General features: G+C 36.8%; 2 protein-coding genes across 3 annotated transcripts in view; both read right to left on the bottom strand.

Moving 5' to 3' along the window:
* The window catches only part of klhl24a (kelch-like family member 24a), an 802,375-nt gene extending 794,076 nt beyond the window's left edge, over nt 1-8,299 (bottom strand). For both annotated transcript variants that reach the window (XR_015477958.1, NM_001077340.1), the window contains 3 exon segments: nt 8,108-8,299; nt 4,827-5,688; nt 1,293-1,408 (listed from right to left, as the gene is read on the bottom strand). Coding sequence is in view for 1 of the 2 variants with exons in the window: in NM_001077340.1 (NP_001070808.1) it covers nt 1,293-1,408; nt 4,827-5,627 (917 nt within the window). In the remaining variant the exon portion in view is untranslated.
* Nucleotides 8,300-12,046: 3,747 nt separating this feature from the next.
* LOC101885494 (putative G protein-coupled receptor 148) lies at nt 12,047-13,387 on the bottom strand. Its single transcript, XM_087241361.1, has one exon. It carries the CDS (start codon nt 13,283-13,285, stop codon nt 12,173-12,175), a length of 1,113 nt encoding a protein of 370 aa, XP_087097487.1. The 5' UTR covers nt 13,286-13,387; the 3' UTR covers nt 12,047-12,172.
* Between the last annotated feature and the right edge of the window lie 1,629 nt (nt 13,388-15,016).

Below are 15,016 nucleotides of genomic sequence, written 5' to 3'. Positions count from 1 at the left end.
CTGAGAAATGAAGACACCAGCCATTTGAAATATTAGCGCACAATGCAACATTGTTTTCATTGAGTAAATGTATGTACACTAGGGCTGCACAATATTGGAAAAATCTGACATTGCGATATTTATTTTCTGTTATAAATGTTGCGATATGAATACAGTTTCACATAATTCATAAGACGGTTTCTTTTGGGGGGGGGGGGGTTCTAACAGTATTTAGGTACAGAAATTGAATAATCTTAATGCAAAACATACTTTTCTTACTTGGTTTTGTCTTGTTTGTAGGGCAAATATCTAAAAAATTCTTAGATCAAAGTGACAATAACGTTTTGTTTTTAACTTCAGAAGAAATAAATCAAAATGAGAACTTTTTCCTTAAAACAACCAGTGGGGTGAGTAAAATAGTCTTGTTTTCACTATGAAATGTAAATATTTGGATTAAAAACAAGATAAAAATTCTAAGTGAGAAAACCTTTTTTGTATAACTCATATAGATTCTGTGTAAACACAGTAATTAAATAAATTTCTGTAGCTGCAAAACGATATTTCGTGCAGCCCTAATGTACACTTGTGGTTTCTGAGGGTTGTATGTGTATGACTTTAAAGCACTAAATCCTTTTTAAATATGCTTTTCAATACAGACGCATGGGCAATATGGCATTTTTCTCCCAGCAGGGTGGAACATTAGGAAGCATGGTTAAACACTTTCAACCCCCAATGCAAGATACTGACTCCAAACACAGATAACGCCACCAGAACATAGATAATGCTTCTAAATACAGATAGACTCCCCATATTAGGATGCTGACTCTAAATACAGAAACTCCATATAAAGGTAATCGCCTCCAAGATAGTGCCTTTCCACATATAACTCCTACAAAGATCCTGTCCCAAAAATACAGATACTTCCTCCAAACACTGACATTTCCCTAATAAAAGACTGCCTACAAAACAAGACATGGCAATACTAAACAAAGACAAGATTTCCAACACAAAAGACCTCTTTTTTCTGATAAGAAATGTATAATGACTTCTTTGTTCATGATAGAGAGGGGAAACAACGCTAATTTTGATGAAATCTTGAGTGGAGTCTACCCATGCAAAGTCACCACTAATGACAGGAAGTTGTTATGTAGTTGGTATAATGTTCATGTGGATTTTCTGGTCTCGAGATAATGTATCCGTCCCAATGTTTTTTCACTTCCATGTACTCAGAAGTACAGTCACTAAGAAGTAATGATCATATAGAGTGTTGATCATGTGACAACTAATATTTTTAGCCATCATGTAAACTGTACCTGCGTGGTCTGGTACGTGGTGACATCATCTCATTGCCAAGTACGTGGTACCGACGTGCTTCATGCAGCAGCTGGTAACATTCTGGAGCATTCTGGATCAGTTTATCACCTTCCACCTGCAGGAGAGAAATTATCATCACACAATGATTGCTTGACCTCAAACCGGTTCCTGCATATATCTTCCTTGAGTCCAGCTATCTTGTTTAAATAATCTAGTTGTGTTATGAACAAGAAGAGCTTGACTTAAGTAGCACAAACATAAACACATCTGTTGATAGTCTTCAGGTGAACACCAAGACCTTGATTAGATGTTTCAGGTCTGTTTGCGTATCACTGTAGTGAAACTTGACAACTAGCTAAATTTTCAGTTCTTGGTTAATAACTGGTTTAATAACTCATGAAATATCCAAGGTGGAGCTTATTTTAAGTTGAGGACAAAAACAGGGCAGATTTCATCTTTCTTTAAGGCTTTTTACATCGCACTTAACCCAAAGTTATAATCACACTAAACACTATTTTCCCTCAGATAAAGAAACGTTTGCACTTGTAATTTAGTAGTGGGTATAGCACCACTTTTTACCTCAATTTTTGAATTCCTGCTACAGTTTTGCAGTTTTAAAGAGATCATCCAAAAATAAAAATTCTGACATTAATTATGTTGTTCATATCATGTTGTTCATATCCCCTGAAACTTTCATTCATCATCAGAGCACAAATTAAGATATTTTAGATCAAATCGGAAAGCTCCCTCATCCTCCATAGACAGCAACAAGCACCTATGGAGGATAAGAGAGCTCTTGGATTTCATCTAAAGTATCTTAATTTGTGTTCTGAAGATAAATGAAGGTTTCAGGGGATTGGAACGACATGAGGTTGAGACATTAACTAGTAATTAGACAAATATTTTGGGTGAACTTACCCTTTAACCCAACACAGCAGTGACAAACAACAATGCCCAAGGTAAACTATGTCTAGTGTGAATTGTAACATGCTATGCCATGTACCCACAGTTTAGAAGGGTGCAGGGTTAATTAGTAAAAGTCTTTTTGATTGCAACCAAGAGGTGCAGGATTGAAAATATTTTTGAAGGCCAAACAGTTTTGGATTTTAATTTTTCTAATTCCATCGCCCTGTAGTCAATGGACTTTATGGATGCTTTTGTGGTTAAATGCCTGAATTAATGTCCGCGTTTAACACAGCCTAGAGTTTTTATGTTCTATACTTTAATTTCCTCTAATTTCATTTTCCCTCCGCTTAGTCCTTTACTTATCAGGGTTTGCCACAGCGGAATGAACCACCAACTATTCCAGCATATGTTTTACACAGAGGATGCTCTTCCAGTTGCAACGCAGTTCTGGAAAACACCCATACACTCTTGCATGTCCTTGGACTGTGGGGAAAACTTAGAGCAACCATAGGAAACCCATGGAAACACGGGGAGAACATGCAAACTCCACAGAGAAATGCTTACTGACCTAGCCGGGACTCTAACCTCTGACCTTCTTGCTGTGAGGCGACAGTGCTAACCACTGAATCAACGTGCCACCCTTGCTATGGCAAAAAATTCTAACTTTTAGAAAAACAAACACAGTTGTTGAAAGCTGAAGCTTACTGATGACATTCGGGTCATGTGACTATATGGCGTAGTTTATAGCGATTTTTAGATTTTTTTTTTTTTACTTCTGCTGATTCCATACAGGTTTCAAAATTTCAAATAGAAATCTAAACAGAATCTAAAAATGTGGTTGTGCACAGGGTTTATTATCTGCAATAATCCAAAGGTCAAAAACAAAAAAATCTATTGGGTTTTTGTTGAAGAAAAACATCACTGAATGCACCATTTTCTCATTTCCGAGTTTCTCAGAAGCAGAAGTTGTCATAGTGTGGTAAACATAGAGCGCAGTGAATGGAAGAGTAAAACAAATTTTTTTTCTTTTTACAATGCTATTCCCTTAAAAAAAAAAAAAACTACATGATGATGGTGTTATCAAGACTTTCAAAAAAATGAAAACAAAACTGTGTGAGACGGCAGACAGAAGAGAGAACAATGTTATATGTACTGTCCTTCCCATACACTTTGCGTTTTAAATGCCTCGCACAAGTAATTCCTTAATTTTTTTGTAATTTGATACAAAGATGTTATAATACATATAAATGTTTCTCAGTTTTTTTATCAGAATATTAAAAACTTTCAAGGACTTTCATCTATAACTTTTTTTTTCGCTTTGAGCATTATAAACTCTGGATGGTGGATAGTAAAGCCCAAAGTGTCTACTTTCCAAAGATGCATGAACTGTAAATGTAGACTAAATTATTCAGCAACTGTTACTGAGAAAGTGCCTCAGAGGGTGAGGGAGAAAAGGACACAGATAGTCTTGGAAGACTTTTTGCATTAATGTGGTTTTGCATGCTATGCTATCTTCCTCAAATTTGAAATATAAACTCATGAGACACTTGGCCTTTAAGACATTTTTTTAGATTATTTAAGACTGCTTTTATGTGTTTGTATAAAAAAACTAATTGTATGAAAAAAAACTAATATATTGTACACAGTAATTTTCCTCTTCTCATTACCACATAATGTATAACATTTTATATATTTTTTAACATTGAAACTTTCTAGATGAATCATAGTAAAGCTCAAAGTGTCTTCTTTCCAATGAAACTTAATATTTGTGTGTAGCTCACTGGGGTCAAGATAGAACTGTTGCTATTTTAAATTAGGTAGGTGTAAATGCCCATAAACAGGGTGAATAAAATGCGTCATAACCAAGGATGCTCCGATCGATAGGCTGGAGATTGGTATCACCGATAACCACATTTACTGACTCGACTGATACTCGCTGATCTGGCCAATCTCATTAACCGATCGGAAGTGATTGTTTACACGCAGACGAAGACACGTGCGCTCCAGGTTATAAATACAGCACCTACAACACATGAGGAGGGAAATTATGTGTGAAGGCATGAGTTATTGCTGTGCTTACATTACAGCAGCTAAAACACATACAGATGCAGTGCGACCATTGATGTGACTCATGACAGTAATACTCTCTTAGTTGTTGCAAGTGCAGTCATTGTATATTCAGTGTTTTGAGCTGCTCTGATGTGAGCAGAGCAATCTCCCCTATCTTGTGCCTCATCCAACCCTTTAGTTTTTCCGGAAGCTCCGCAAGTCTCCAGCATATTCATAGCGGCTCTGTGACGCCTGCAAATTTGTTAAAGTACCTTGAAATAATAGATAAATAAAACTTTTTGAATATGTATTTTTAACAAGACTATTTATTATTTTAACTTCTTGTAACATACTTATTGCAATAAATACATTATGAAGCTTGAAGCATCAGAATCGGTACACGGTATCGGTCGATAACTATGACAAGGAGTTGGTACTCGGTATCGTTTGCAAAAATCTTGATCAGAGCATGTCTAGTCATAACTATATATAACCCACTTAACTGCATTATTTATTAAAAGCAACTCAGCAGAGCATTCCTGAATTTGCTCTAAAACGAATTTGAATGTGCCACTCACCGTCTGTACAAAATAGTTTGGATGTAGCAGAGGCAGTCGAACATGTTGAAGAAGATCTTTAAGCATGGGTCTACGGTACTCCACTCCATGGTAAACCCATCGCATCACTGCCTCGAAAACCACCTCTTCCCTGCAAATGGACAACTCATCACTAGCCAAGTATTCCTCCAGCTCGTCCTTGCGGAGGTCTTGAAACTCCTCATGCTGAGCCACTTCTGGAAAGTTCAGCAAGGCGAAAGTACGGCAACGACTGGCCAGCTGTTTGAGAGAGTGGGCATCTGCAAAGCGCTGGATCCCGAGGCAGTTGCAGGGGTCCAGTTGCTCTTCCAAGAATTTTGCACAAGCATCCCGCAATGTGGTGATCTGGAAGAGGCTGGAGGTCTCAAAGAGGAACTGGACGTTAAGCGTGGTGATACAGGCACGACCGGTGTAAACGTACTGCAGGAAGGTGTCCATAGCGTCCGCCTGGATGCCGTTGATCTCCACCACCATCTCCCGACTCTCCCGGTGGTCGTTGCAGAACATGGCACGAAAGTAGCTGCTGCAGGCTGACAATACAGCACGATGACATGGGAACTCGCGGCCCTGGACGCTGATGATCACGTCTGTAAAGAGGCGACTGTCACGGAACTCGTTGAAGACTTGTAAGACGCTCTCGGAGTGAGAGGAGCCAGAGGAAAAGTTGAAAACATCACTCAGGGTCTTTGTCTCCATCTCAAAGACTTTGCGTTTAATTGCTGGGGATTCTGGGACACCGCCAGAGTTCTCATGATTTAGACGGCGACCCAAAATGAGCACCATGACTGTTATCGGAAAGGAAACCTTCACAAACTTATAATCACTGCAGGAAAACCATCAACACCTGTAGAAGAACAACAGTTGTGATTAACAAACGCTACATTAGATGGATTCAATGCTAAAAAAGGGTCTACTTACAACAGAAACACTGCTTATTAGGAATTTTTAATACAAAAAATGAGGTCTTAACGCAGTTCAAAATGTGTAAATAACCCCAAAACACTGGTATTATAACTGTAATACACTTAAAAATAAGAGTAACAATCGGTCACAAAGGTCATGACAACTAAAATAAAAACAAAAAAAAACAAACATGATAAAACTAATAACCACTTTTACACAATCATGACAGAAAATAAAGGCATTGGGTTTAAAAAGTATCTGTAAAGGTTAATAGAGCACACTGAACACACTGGAATACGTCAAGGCATGTGACTGGTAGAAAAAACTAAATAAAATCTATTCCTCAAGGCAACAGTGCACAGATACAAAAGCTGGAGTTGAGAGATAGAGTGAGTGAGAAAGCAGAAAGAGCTTGCGCAATCTTTTTTTTTAAGTCACTCAGGTTTGTTTTGTTGTGGAAGTAAAAATAAAGGAACATGAACTGTTGCTCAATATTTCCTTTATCAGCTGAATCAGTTGGCGAGCAAAACATGCCCCATGCGGACTGAATGATGACATCATGTAAATGAAACCAATTATAGAAGACTTCTACTCCATAAAAGGCTTTAAACCACAGATAAATTATTTCCAAGTATTTAGAGAGACCACCTTTATAAATTATTAGGGTAAAGTTTGTTCCTATATTGTTTACCATGGTACTTTAAATATTCGGCTTGAAATCCCACGCAAGTATGACTTTAAAAGAACATTAGCACTAATGTCGTGTAATCTTCACACACTATATAATTGAATGTGAACAATGTTGTACTTTGAAAGCCATTGGCTGCTAATATGATTTAACTATTTAGAATTTGCAAAGAATATTTTTATGAAATTATATTATTAGGGAGAAAGTCCGAATGTCCAAATATAAAACTAAATTTACCACAATTCATCAAATTGTCTGCTGGACAATCCAATGCTCGTTCTGGGTACTGATGCTGGTCCTTAGATGTTTTACCACAGTATTCTTAGACATTCTCATACAGATTCTGAATAGACAGTTTTAAAACTTTTACCTGCCAACTGAATTTTTATTTAAGAAATACCTCATGCAAAGGGAAAAAATAGCATTAAGTCAGAATTACATACATCCACAAATACTGTATATTAATAAACATATTTTTTATATAAGCAATAATAAGTAATAAACCTGGAATTACGTTTTGTCTCGAAGATATATAATCCTTGCATGATTGAGGTAAAGTTGGTTTTATATTCCCACATTCGTTCAGTGACAACTTGTAACACGCTCTCTATTGTTTACCATGCTATTTTGAATATGCGGTCTGAAATCACATGTAAAATGACCTCAAAACAACATCAGCACTATTTAATTGATTGTGAACAGTGTTGTACTTTGATAGCCATTGGCCGCTAACATGATTTCCCCATGTAAAATTTGCAAAGAATACTTTTCTGAAAATATATAAAGGAGAAAGTATGAATGTTTGAATATAAAACAAACTTTACCTCAAGTTATAAATAGGCCTACTGGACAATCAGCCTAATTGCTGGTTCTGGGTGCAAATACCTACCCAGGTACCCAGGACAACTGTACTGATGCTGGCCTTAGATGTTATGCTATAGTATTCCAGGACTAGGTAACCGGCCAGGCCATACATTTTTATATAGATTCGGAATAGACACAGCCTTAAAAACTTTCACATGCCAACTAAATTTTTTATTTAAAAATACCTTATGCAAAGAAAAAATATTATTAACACAAAACCACATATATCTATAAACACTGTACATTAATAGAAATACTTATATATAAGCAATAATAAATAGTAAACCTGGAATTACGTTATGTCTTGAAGATATATAATCCATGCAGGATTCCTAGGTACCCAGGAGAACTGTACTGATGCTGGTCTTAGATGTTGTACTATAGTATTCCAGGACTTGGAAACCGGCCAGGCCATACATTTTCATCTAGATTCTTAGAACTTAAAACTTTGACCTCTTAACTGAATATGTTATTATAATTTGTTTTTGAATAGTTATTAAAAACACCTCGTGCAAAAACAATATTATTAACACAAACCTATACATCTACACATACTGTATATTAATAAACATATTTATATATAAGCAATAATAAGTAATAAACTTGGAATTACGTGATGTCATGACGATATAATCGTTGCATGTTAAAGCGCCATAACGTGACGCAGATTAACTTACACGATACATTCGTCAACAACGGACGCTTTAAATGTTCATCATATATCGCATTACACAGACCTGATAATCTCAAACATTAGTCTTTCCAGGTTAAAAAGCAAAACAATACATGGAATAATTATTTTTCTCACCTTATCCCCAAGAGACCAACTTTCTGGAAAACATTAAAAATAACAGCAAGGGTTAAAAATCCTCGAAAGTAGTCGCTGTTAAACAAATCCGGTTTGTTTCTGAAAAGAAATCCATGAGTATGAGCACTTGTGCATGTCAGCGTGGAGTTTTCTTTGTTAACGTCTGTCTCTTAACCGCTCTCTGCGTGTTCTGGCACAAAGAACTCAAAACACAGCTCTGGGCTTCGGTTATGTCAGCTGTTCTCCGTGGTGTTCAGGGGAAATGTAGTTCTGTCATCGTACAACCTCCCATTGAGACAAGCAAAGGAAAACAACATATCCCATAAGTCCACGCAGAAGAATTTCCATGTGGATGGCTGTTGTTTGCAAACAAAAACCAGACGGTTTGTGTCATGTTGTTGTCGTCACGCAAAGTTTAACAGAATTTGCATCTTATTACATTGACGTATATTGTAAATGTTAATACAATAACATATAATATCGATATCTAAAAGCGACACATTATCCATTATGCTTTAAATGCACATCTTTGTACAGTGCATTAGTATTACTAATTAATTAGCACATTTGTCGTTCTTTCTGTAACTGTAAAATGTCAACCTGATAGTAAAAATACAACTGTTTTAAAATATAGATATTAAACAGGTAGTTCTCTAGACATTTGGAAACGGAAAAACCCGTGACGTATTACTAGAAACTTGATCTTCCTTGTGTTAACTTACCATCATGGACTTGAATAATATACTTAAATAATATGTAGATTATGACATATGACTTATGTTATTATATGCATTATATATACGTTTTGTGAAATATGCATAAAAATAATTAATTTTAATGTTTTATTTAAAACGACAAGGAAAAACAATCAGCCTTTTTAAAAGACGCCACCAGCTCCATCTTGTGGACATTAACCATGCAGTGTTTCGCGCGCACATTTTCTGTCATCGACTGGATAGCTCATACAGGTTAGACACAATATTTTACACATACTACAGTATTAATAATGAATAATTTGTAATCTTCTTCGATCAACGATTCATTTGAACACCAATGTAGGCTATGAAATTAATTTCTCAGCAGCACTGCCATTTTTTTTATCAAGACACATTGAGAAACCATTTTGTATTTGTTCTAACGTTAAATAACTTTTATCAATACAAACATCGGTAGTTTAATACATTTGTTTTCATACACTTCTCCAACATTGCAGATAGTTTGAATTTGTCTCCATTAATATTTACAAAACCTATTTTAGGTTTCAAGATACAATAAATGAAGGAATCTGGTTTTCGAAAATAACAAAACAAGCAGCATTTGTAAGTACAACTCGTAATTCATAACATGTACACTGTTAAAACAGTGGTCTTAGAGACCGTTCACCCAAAAATAAACATTGACTCACTATTTACTAACCTTCAATTTACAAACACAGTAGAAATGCTGGCTTCCACACAATTGATTTGTTTAAAGACATCATGAATGAATAGCTTATAGTTTTTACAAATTTGAGTGGATTAAACATAAAACAATTAAGTTGTTAATAAAATTTGTTCTCATAGCCTGGCATTACTTTTTTATCAAGACAAATAGACAAATCATTTTGTATTTAAAGAAACTTATCAATACAAACATACTGTAGGTGGTTTAATCTATTTATTTTCATACACTTCTTAAACATTTCCGATAGCTTGAGTTTGTCTCCATGAATATTTACAAAACCTATTTCAGGTTTCAAAATACAAAATCAATGCAAATAAAAGAATCTGGTTTTCGCAATTAAAAATGGCACCATTTGTAAGTAGTTGCAACTCGTAATTCACTATATGTACTCTGAAAAAAAACTAACAGTTTTAGAGACAGTTCACCCAAAAATGGTTATAATGCCAATTCTCCATAATGGACAGATTTTACGCTGAACGTCATCATTACTTATTTTTCTTTTAAAACAACATTCTCAAAGTGTTATCAACATTTTTATGCCCATACAAAACAATCTAATTTCTTCTGTCCAAACACGAACAGAACGTTTGTTTATTCCTACATATTTATTTCTTTAACATGCAACATTTGAGTTTAATCTTTCAAAAAATGTATAATAAACTCATTAATAGTCAAGCAAACAAATCATTGCAGATAATGTACGCTGTAAAAAAATCCTCAAAATTCCGTCATGTTGTCCCAATACAAATAAGTTAACTTAATAATTTTTACAAATTTAAGTGGATTGAACATAAAACAATTAAGTCTCCCCAATGACATCTGAAGAATTGTGTTGTTTGGGCTCATTGTGAATAAGTAGTTTGAACAAGCAACAAAATATTTTTTTGAGTGAACCTTTATGACTTTTTTTTTGTTAAACACAGAAAGATATTTTGAAGAATGTTAGTAACTATTGACATCCATAGTAGGAAAAATAAATACTATGGGTTGTTCAAAGTTTGACTTTTTATTCACAGGCAAAATTTAAAGATAAAAGAAATTAAAGGTTGCCAGATTCCAGCATAAAAAAGAAATATTTTTTATTCAATAGAAGAAACTCAAAAAGGTGTGAAAAAGGTTGAATAAATAACATGAAAAAACATTCAACAACTTGACAAGCTCCACAGATTTTAGGTTCACTCAATTTTGCTCTTCAAAATATTATTATTTTTTTTGTTATTGCTGTTTTTATTATTATCCTTATTATTAGTTGAACCAAATACTCAAACATTTAAATTAATAATCATGGCTCAATTTGTGTTTATTGGTCAAGTCGAGATTAGCTTTTCTGAATGTTCATATTGAAATTATGCACTGATTTAATGTTATAAGATACATTTATGTAGACTTAATATAAGTAGCCCTCTTAGCCATACAAGTATTTTTCCTTAAAGGGATAGTTTACACAAAAATGAAAATTCTGTCATTATTTACTCTTTCTTTTCTCATTTCAAATCTTTGAGTTTCTTTCATCTGTTTAACACAAAACAGATATTATTAGAAATATGGCAAACATGTATATTATGCAAATCAATGGTTACCAATTTTCAGCTTTCTTCAGAACATATTTATTTGTGTTCAGCAGAAAAAAACTCATAAAGGTCTGAGTCAGGTTACCACTTGTCGGTAAGTAAATAGTAAGTACATTTCCATTTTGGGGTGAACCATCCCTTTAAGAACATTAGTTTAAGCACATCTGATAGAAGATAAACATGAGCCAGTTTCTGAATAAAGCATATCAACTCTGGAATTGACTTTTAGTTTTTTTAATTTTTATTATTTAATGTGGGCGATCAAGAAGGTCTCTGGTTCGAGTCCCGGTTGGGTCAGTGAGAGGGGTCTGAATGCAGACCTGGTGCAGGATCTGAGCTGCATCCAATTCTTTTTATTGGGCTCACCTAACCCCACCCCTAACCCTACCAATCACAGTGATGTTATTCGCTCCATTTAAGTGCATTGTGTCTGACATTGCATTGCTGAGTGATGCAATCTCATCTTGCATCATAAAGGCTGCATCCAGATATTATTGGGGTCAGTTGGCATTTCTGTATGGAGTTTGCATGTTCTCCCTATGTTGGTGTGGGTTTCCTCCATGTGCTCCGGTTTCCCCCACAGTCTAAAGACATGCAGTATAGGTGAATTGAATAAATTAAATTGGTCGTAGTGTATGAGTGTGTGTGTAAATGAGTGTGTATGGATGTTTCCTAGTACTGGGTTGCAGCTGGAAGGGCATCCGCTGTGTAAAACATATGCTAGATAAGTTGGCGGTTCATTCCGCTGTGGCAACCCCTGATGTATAAAGGTAGCCGAAGGAAAATTAATGAATAAATAAATGATTGATAGCCTTAGAGTTTTTAATACCAAAACACACAGTGTAGATACATAACACCATAATAAACACATCAAATGTATTTATAATAATGTAATAAAGTCAATTTCATTCATATCCTTGATTATTCTCACATATTATTCTTACAAACTACACAGTTGAGCATCAGTACAGCTTACTCCTTTAAAAAGTTTCATCACAACAAACCCAACATCCCTCTCAAATGTCTTCTCCACAGGTTTGAACGCGCATCTTTATATCACAGGTGTGATTTCTGTGGGTCTGTTCAGCCGAAAGAACTGTATCAAAACCCTGCACAGTTCTCTATAGCGCAGCCCGTACAGATACGGAGCAAAGGCTTTGGGCAGGACCAGCAGGACGTTACACACCACCAAGGACATCCACAGGTTTGCTCGGAGGTCCACGGTCTCACTTTTATGGCAAAGCATCAGCTCAATCACTAACACCAGCAGAGGACAGAAAGCCAAGAAAAGGTGGAGATAATGAATAAGAAAAGTTCCTCTAGCGCGGGACCAGGCCTCGCCTTTCCACACGCCTGAGGGACGGGTGCAAAAGTAGAGGATGAGATAACCAGACAACACCAAGAGGAGGATGAAGATGATACCAGTGATCGTCAGGAGCATGGACACGTGCAGAGGGCGAAAATGGCTAACGGTTAACACAATCAGCAAAGGTAAGGAGCAAAGATGGAGGGCGCAGGGACCTGTACTATGGTACCACAAAAACATCCCAACAGCAGCTGCGGGAAAAAAGACTGAGATGGCCCAGATGATGGCAACTGCTCCGTAGGTTCTCGAGACGGGCCAAACTGCAAGGTAACGAAGAGGTGCCAACACAGCAAAGCAGGTATCCAGCACCATTGCTGTAATACTGAGCACCCCACAGCTGTATAGAATTGCTGATAGGAACAGCAGAACAGCACACGGCCACTCGGTCATCAGCACACCAGCCGAATTAATGCAGGCACTCAAGATGATCATGCAAACGAAGAGCAGGTCGCTGAAGAGCAGATTGGCCAGAAGAAGGTATCGGGTTTGCTGCCGCAGGTTGACGCGGGACAGGATACGCACTAGAAGAACTGGAGTGGTTAACAAAATAGCCAGCAATGCCAAAATGGGGCACACCTGAAGCACCCTCATGTGGCAGGGAGGGAGGAATCCATGCCATTCATGCGCAAACATCTCCGCCGGGCTTTCTGAAGAGTTCGAAGAATTGGAGGAAAGCCTGTGAAGCTCAGCCCGACCTGATTTGTTGTACCAATTGCCAAAGGAACAAAGCAGAGATAAGAAAAGATCCTCCGCAACTAGGTAGAAACGCTCAGACTTTCCCTCCATCAAGGTTTCCATCTCTTGGCATGTGTTTGTGCATCTAATCCAGGACAGAAAGAGCAATGGATTGGTACGGGTAAATGCATCTCTCTCTCTCTCTCTCTCTCTTCTTTTTTTTTTTTACAGACAGTGGTGACAGGTGTGGATTTGATGGTTTCCTTGGAGATGGAGAAACAGGTAAACAGCACTTCACAGCTAAATGGATCAGAATGACACTCTGGGATTTGCACCAATGCATAAATATTGATATGCCTTCCTAGAATCCGAAGTATTGCATAACATTTACACTGTTATTTTTGGAACTGATTGACTGTTTAACTTGGAGGACTAAGTGCCAGACTGGTTAAACATTGAGCGCTTGAGGAAATCGGAGAACAGAAAAAAACACAATCCAGTAAAAAAAAAAACTATAATGTAAATTTATTTGTTTTACCAACAGAACAAAACAACATTATCATATTGACTTTTGCCCACATGAGTTTAAATCAATATTGTGAGCATGAATAACAACATGTACATTGTAAAAAAAAGTCTTTAGCTCATGATTCATGGGTGTTTTCTGTTTATGTGTGCTTCTGAATCACATTAATTTTATGTTAAAAAATATAACAACTTGATTTTGTTGACCTTTTCTGAAGTTTGAAACAATTGATTGAACAAGAAATAACACAGGGGTGAGGCAGTGGCGTAGTATGTAGAGCTGTCGCCTCACAGCAAGAAGGTCGCTGGTTCGAACCTCGGCTCAGTTGGCGTATCTGTGTGGAGTTTGCATGTTCTCCCTGCCTTCGCGTGGGTTTATTCCAGGTTCTCCGGTTTCCCCCACAGTCCAAAGACATGCGGTACAGGTGAATTTGGTAGGCTAAATTGTCCGTAGTGTATGAGTGTGTGTGTGTGAATGTGTGTGTTGCGGCTGGAAGGGCATCCGCTGCGTAAAAACTTGCTGGATAAGTTGCCGGTTCATTCCGCTGTGGCGACCCTAGATTAATAAAGGGATTAAGCCGACAAGAAAGTGAATTAATGAAGAAATAACACAAATGAAAATAAATATGTGCAATAACAGGAAAAGGAATGGCAACCGGTTTTTGTTCCAATATCAATATCAATACAATGTCAATACACGGACCACTTTGCACAGCAGATATTAAGCTCTCATAATGCAATTCGAAAGTGTAAATAATGAGAAATCATACCTGGGAGATTCTCACAAAAATAATAAAGATAGAAAGCTAAAATCATTTAAATAAGCCTTAGTCGCTTTAGGATTTTCCAAAAAAAAATCTTGGTCTTAGATGGCACAAAATGTGCTTTATTAATAATACATTTTAATAGTATTACTATTATTCTTGTATGTAATGTAATGTGTATTTATATAGCGCATTTTTTGCGTATGGCCATACACTTTACAATCATAGGAGGGGGTCTCTCCACACCACCACCAGTGTGTAGTACCACTTGGATGATGCGACAGCAGCCACAGGACAGCTGCGCCTGTGCGCTCGCCTCACACTAGCTATAGGTGGATGGGGATGATTGAGAGGCCATGATGGGTGAGGGTTAATAGAGGAATTTGGCTGCAGAGAGAATTTTTAATGACCACAGAGAGTCAGAACCTCGGTTTAAAGTCTCATCCGAAAGACGGCCCTCACTGACATTATGGTGTCCCTTTTACCATCCTGGGGCATTTGAACTCACTCAGACCGCAGGTTGAGCGCCCCCTGCTGGCCTCACTAACACCACTTTCAACAGCAA

Source organism: Danio rerio, chromosome 2, assembly GCF_052040795.2.
Source record: "Danio rerio strain M-AB ecotype USA chromosome 2, GRCz13ab, whole genome shotgun sequence".
In the NCBI taxonomy this organism is placed as follows: Eukaryota; Metazoa; Chordata; class Actinopteri; order Cypriniformes; family Danionidae; genus Danio; species Danio rerio.
The sequence above is the reverse complement of the archived record's forward strand: the minus strand, read 5'-3'. Positions and strand labels throughout refer to the sequence as shown.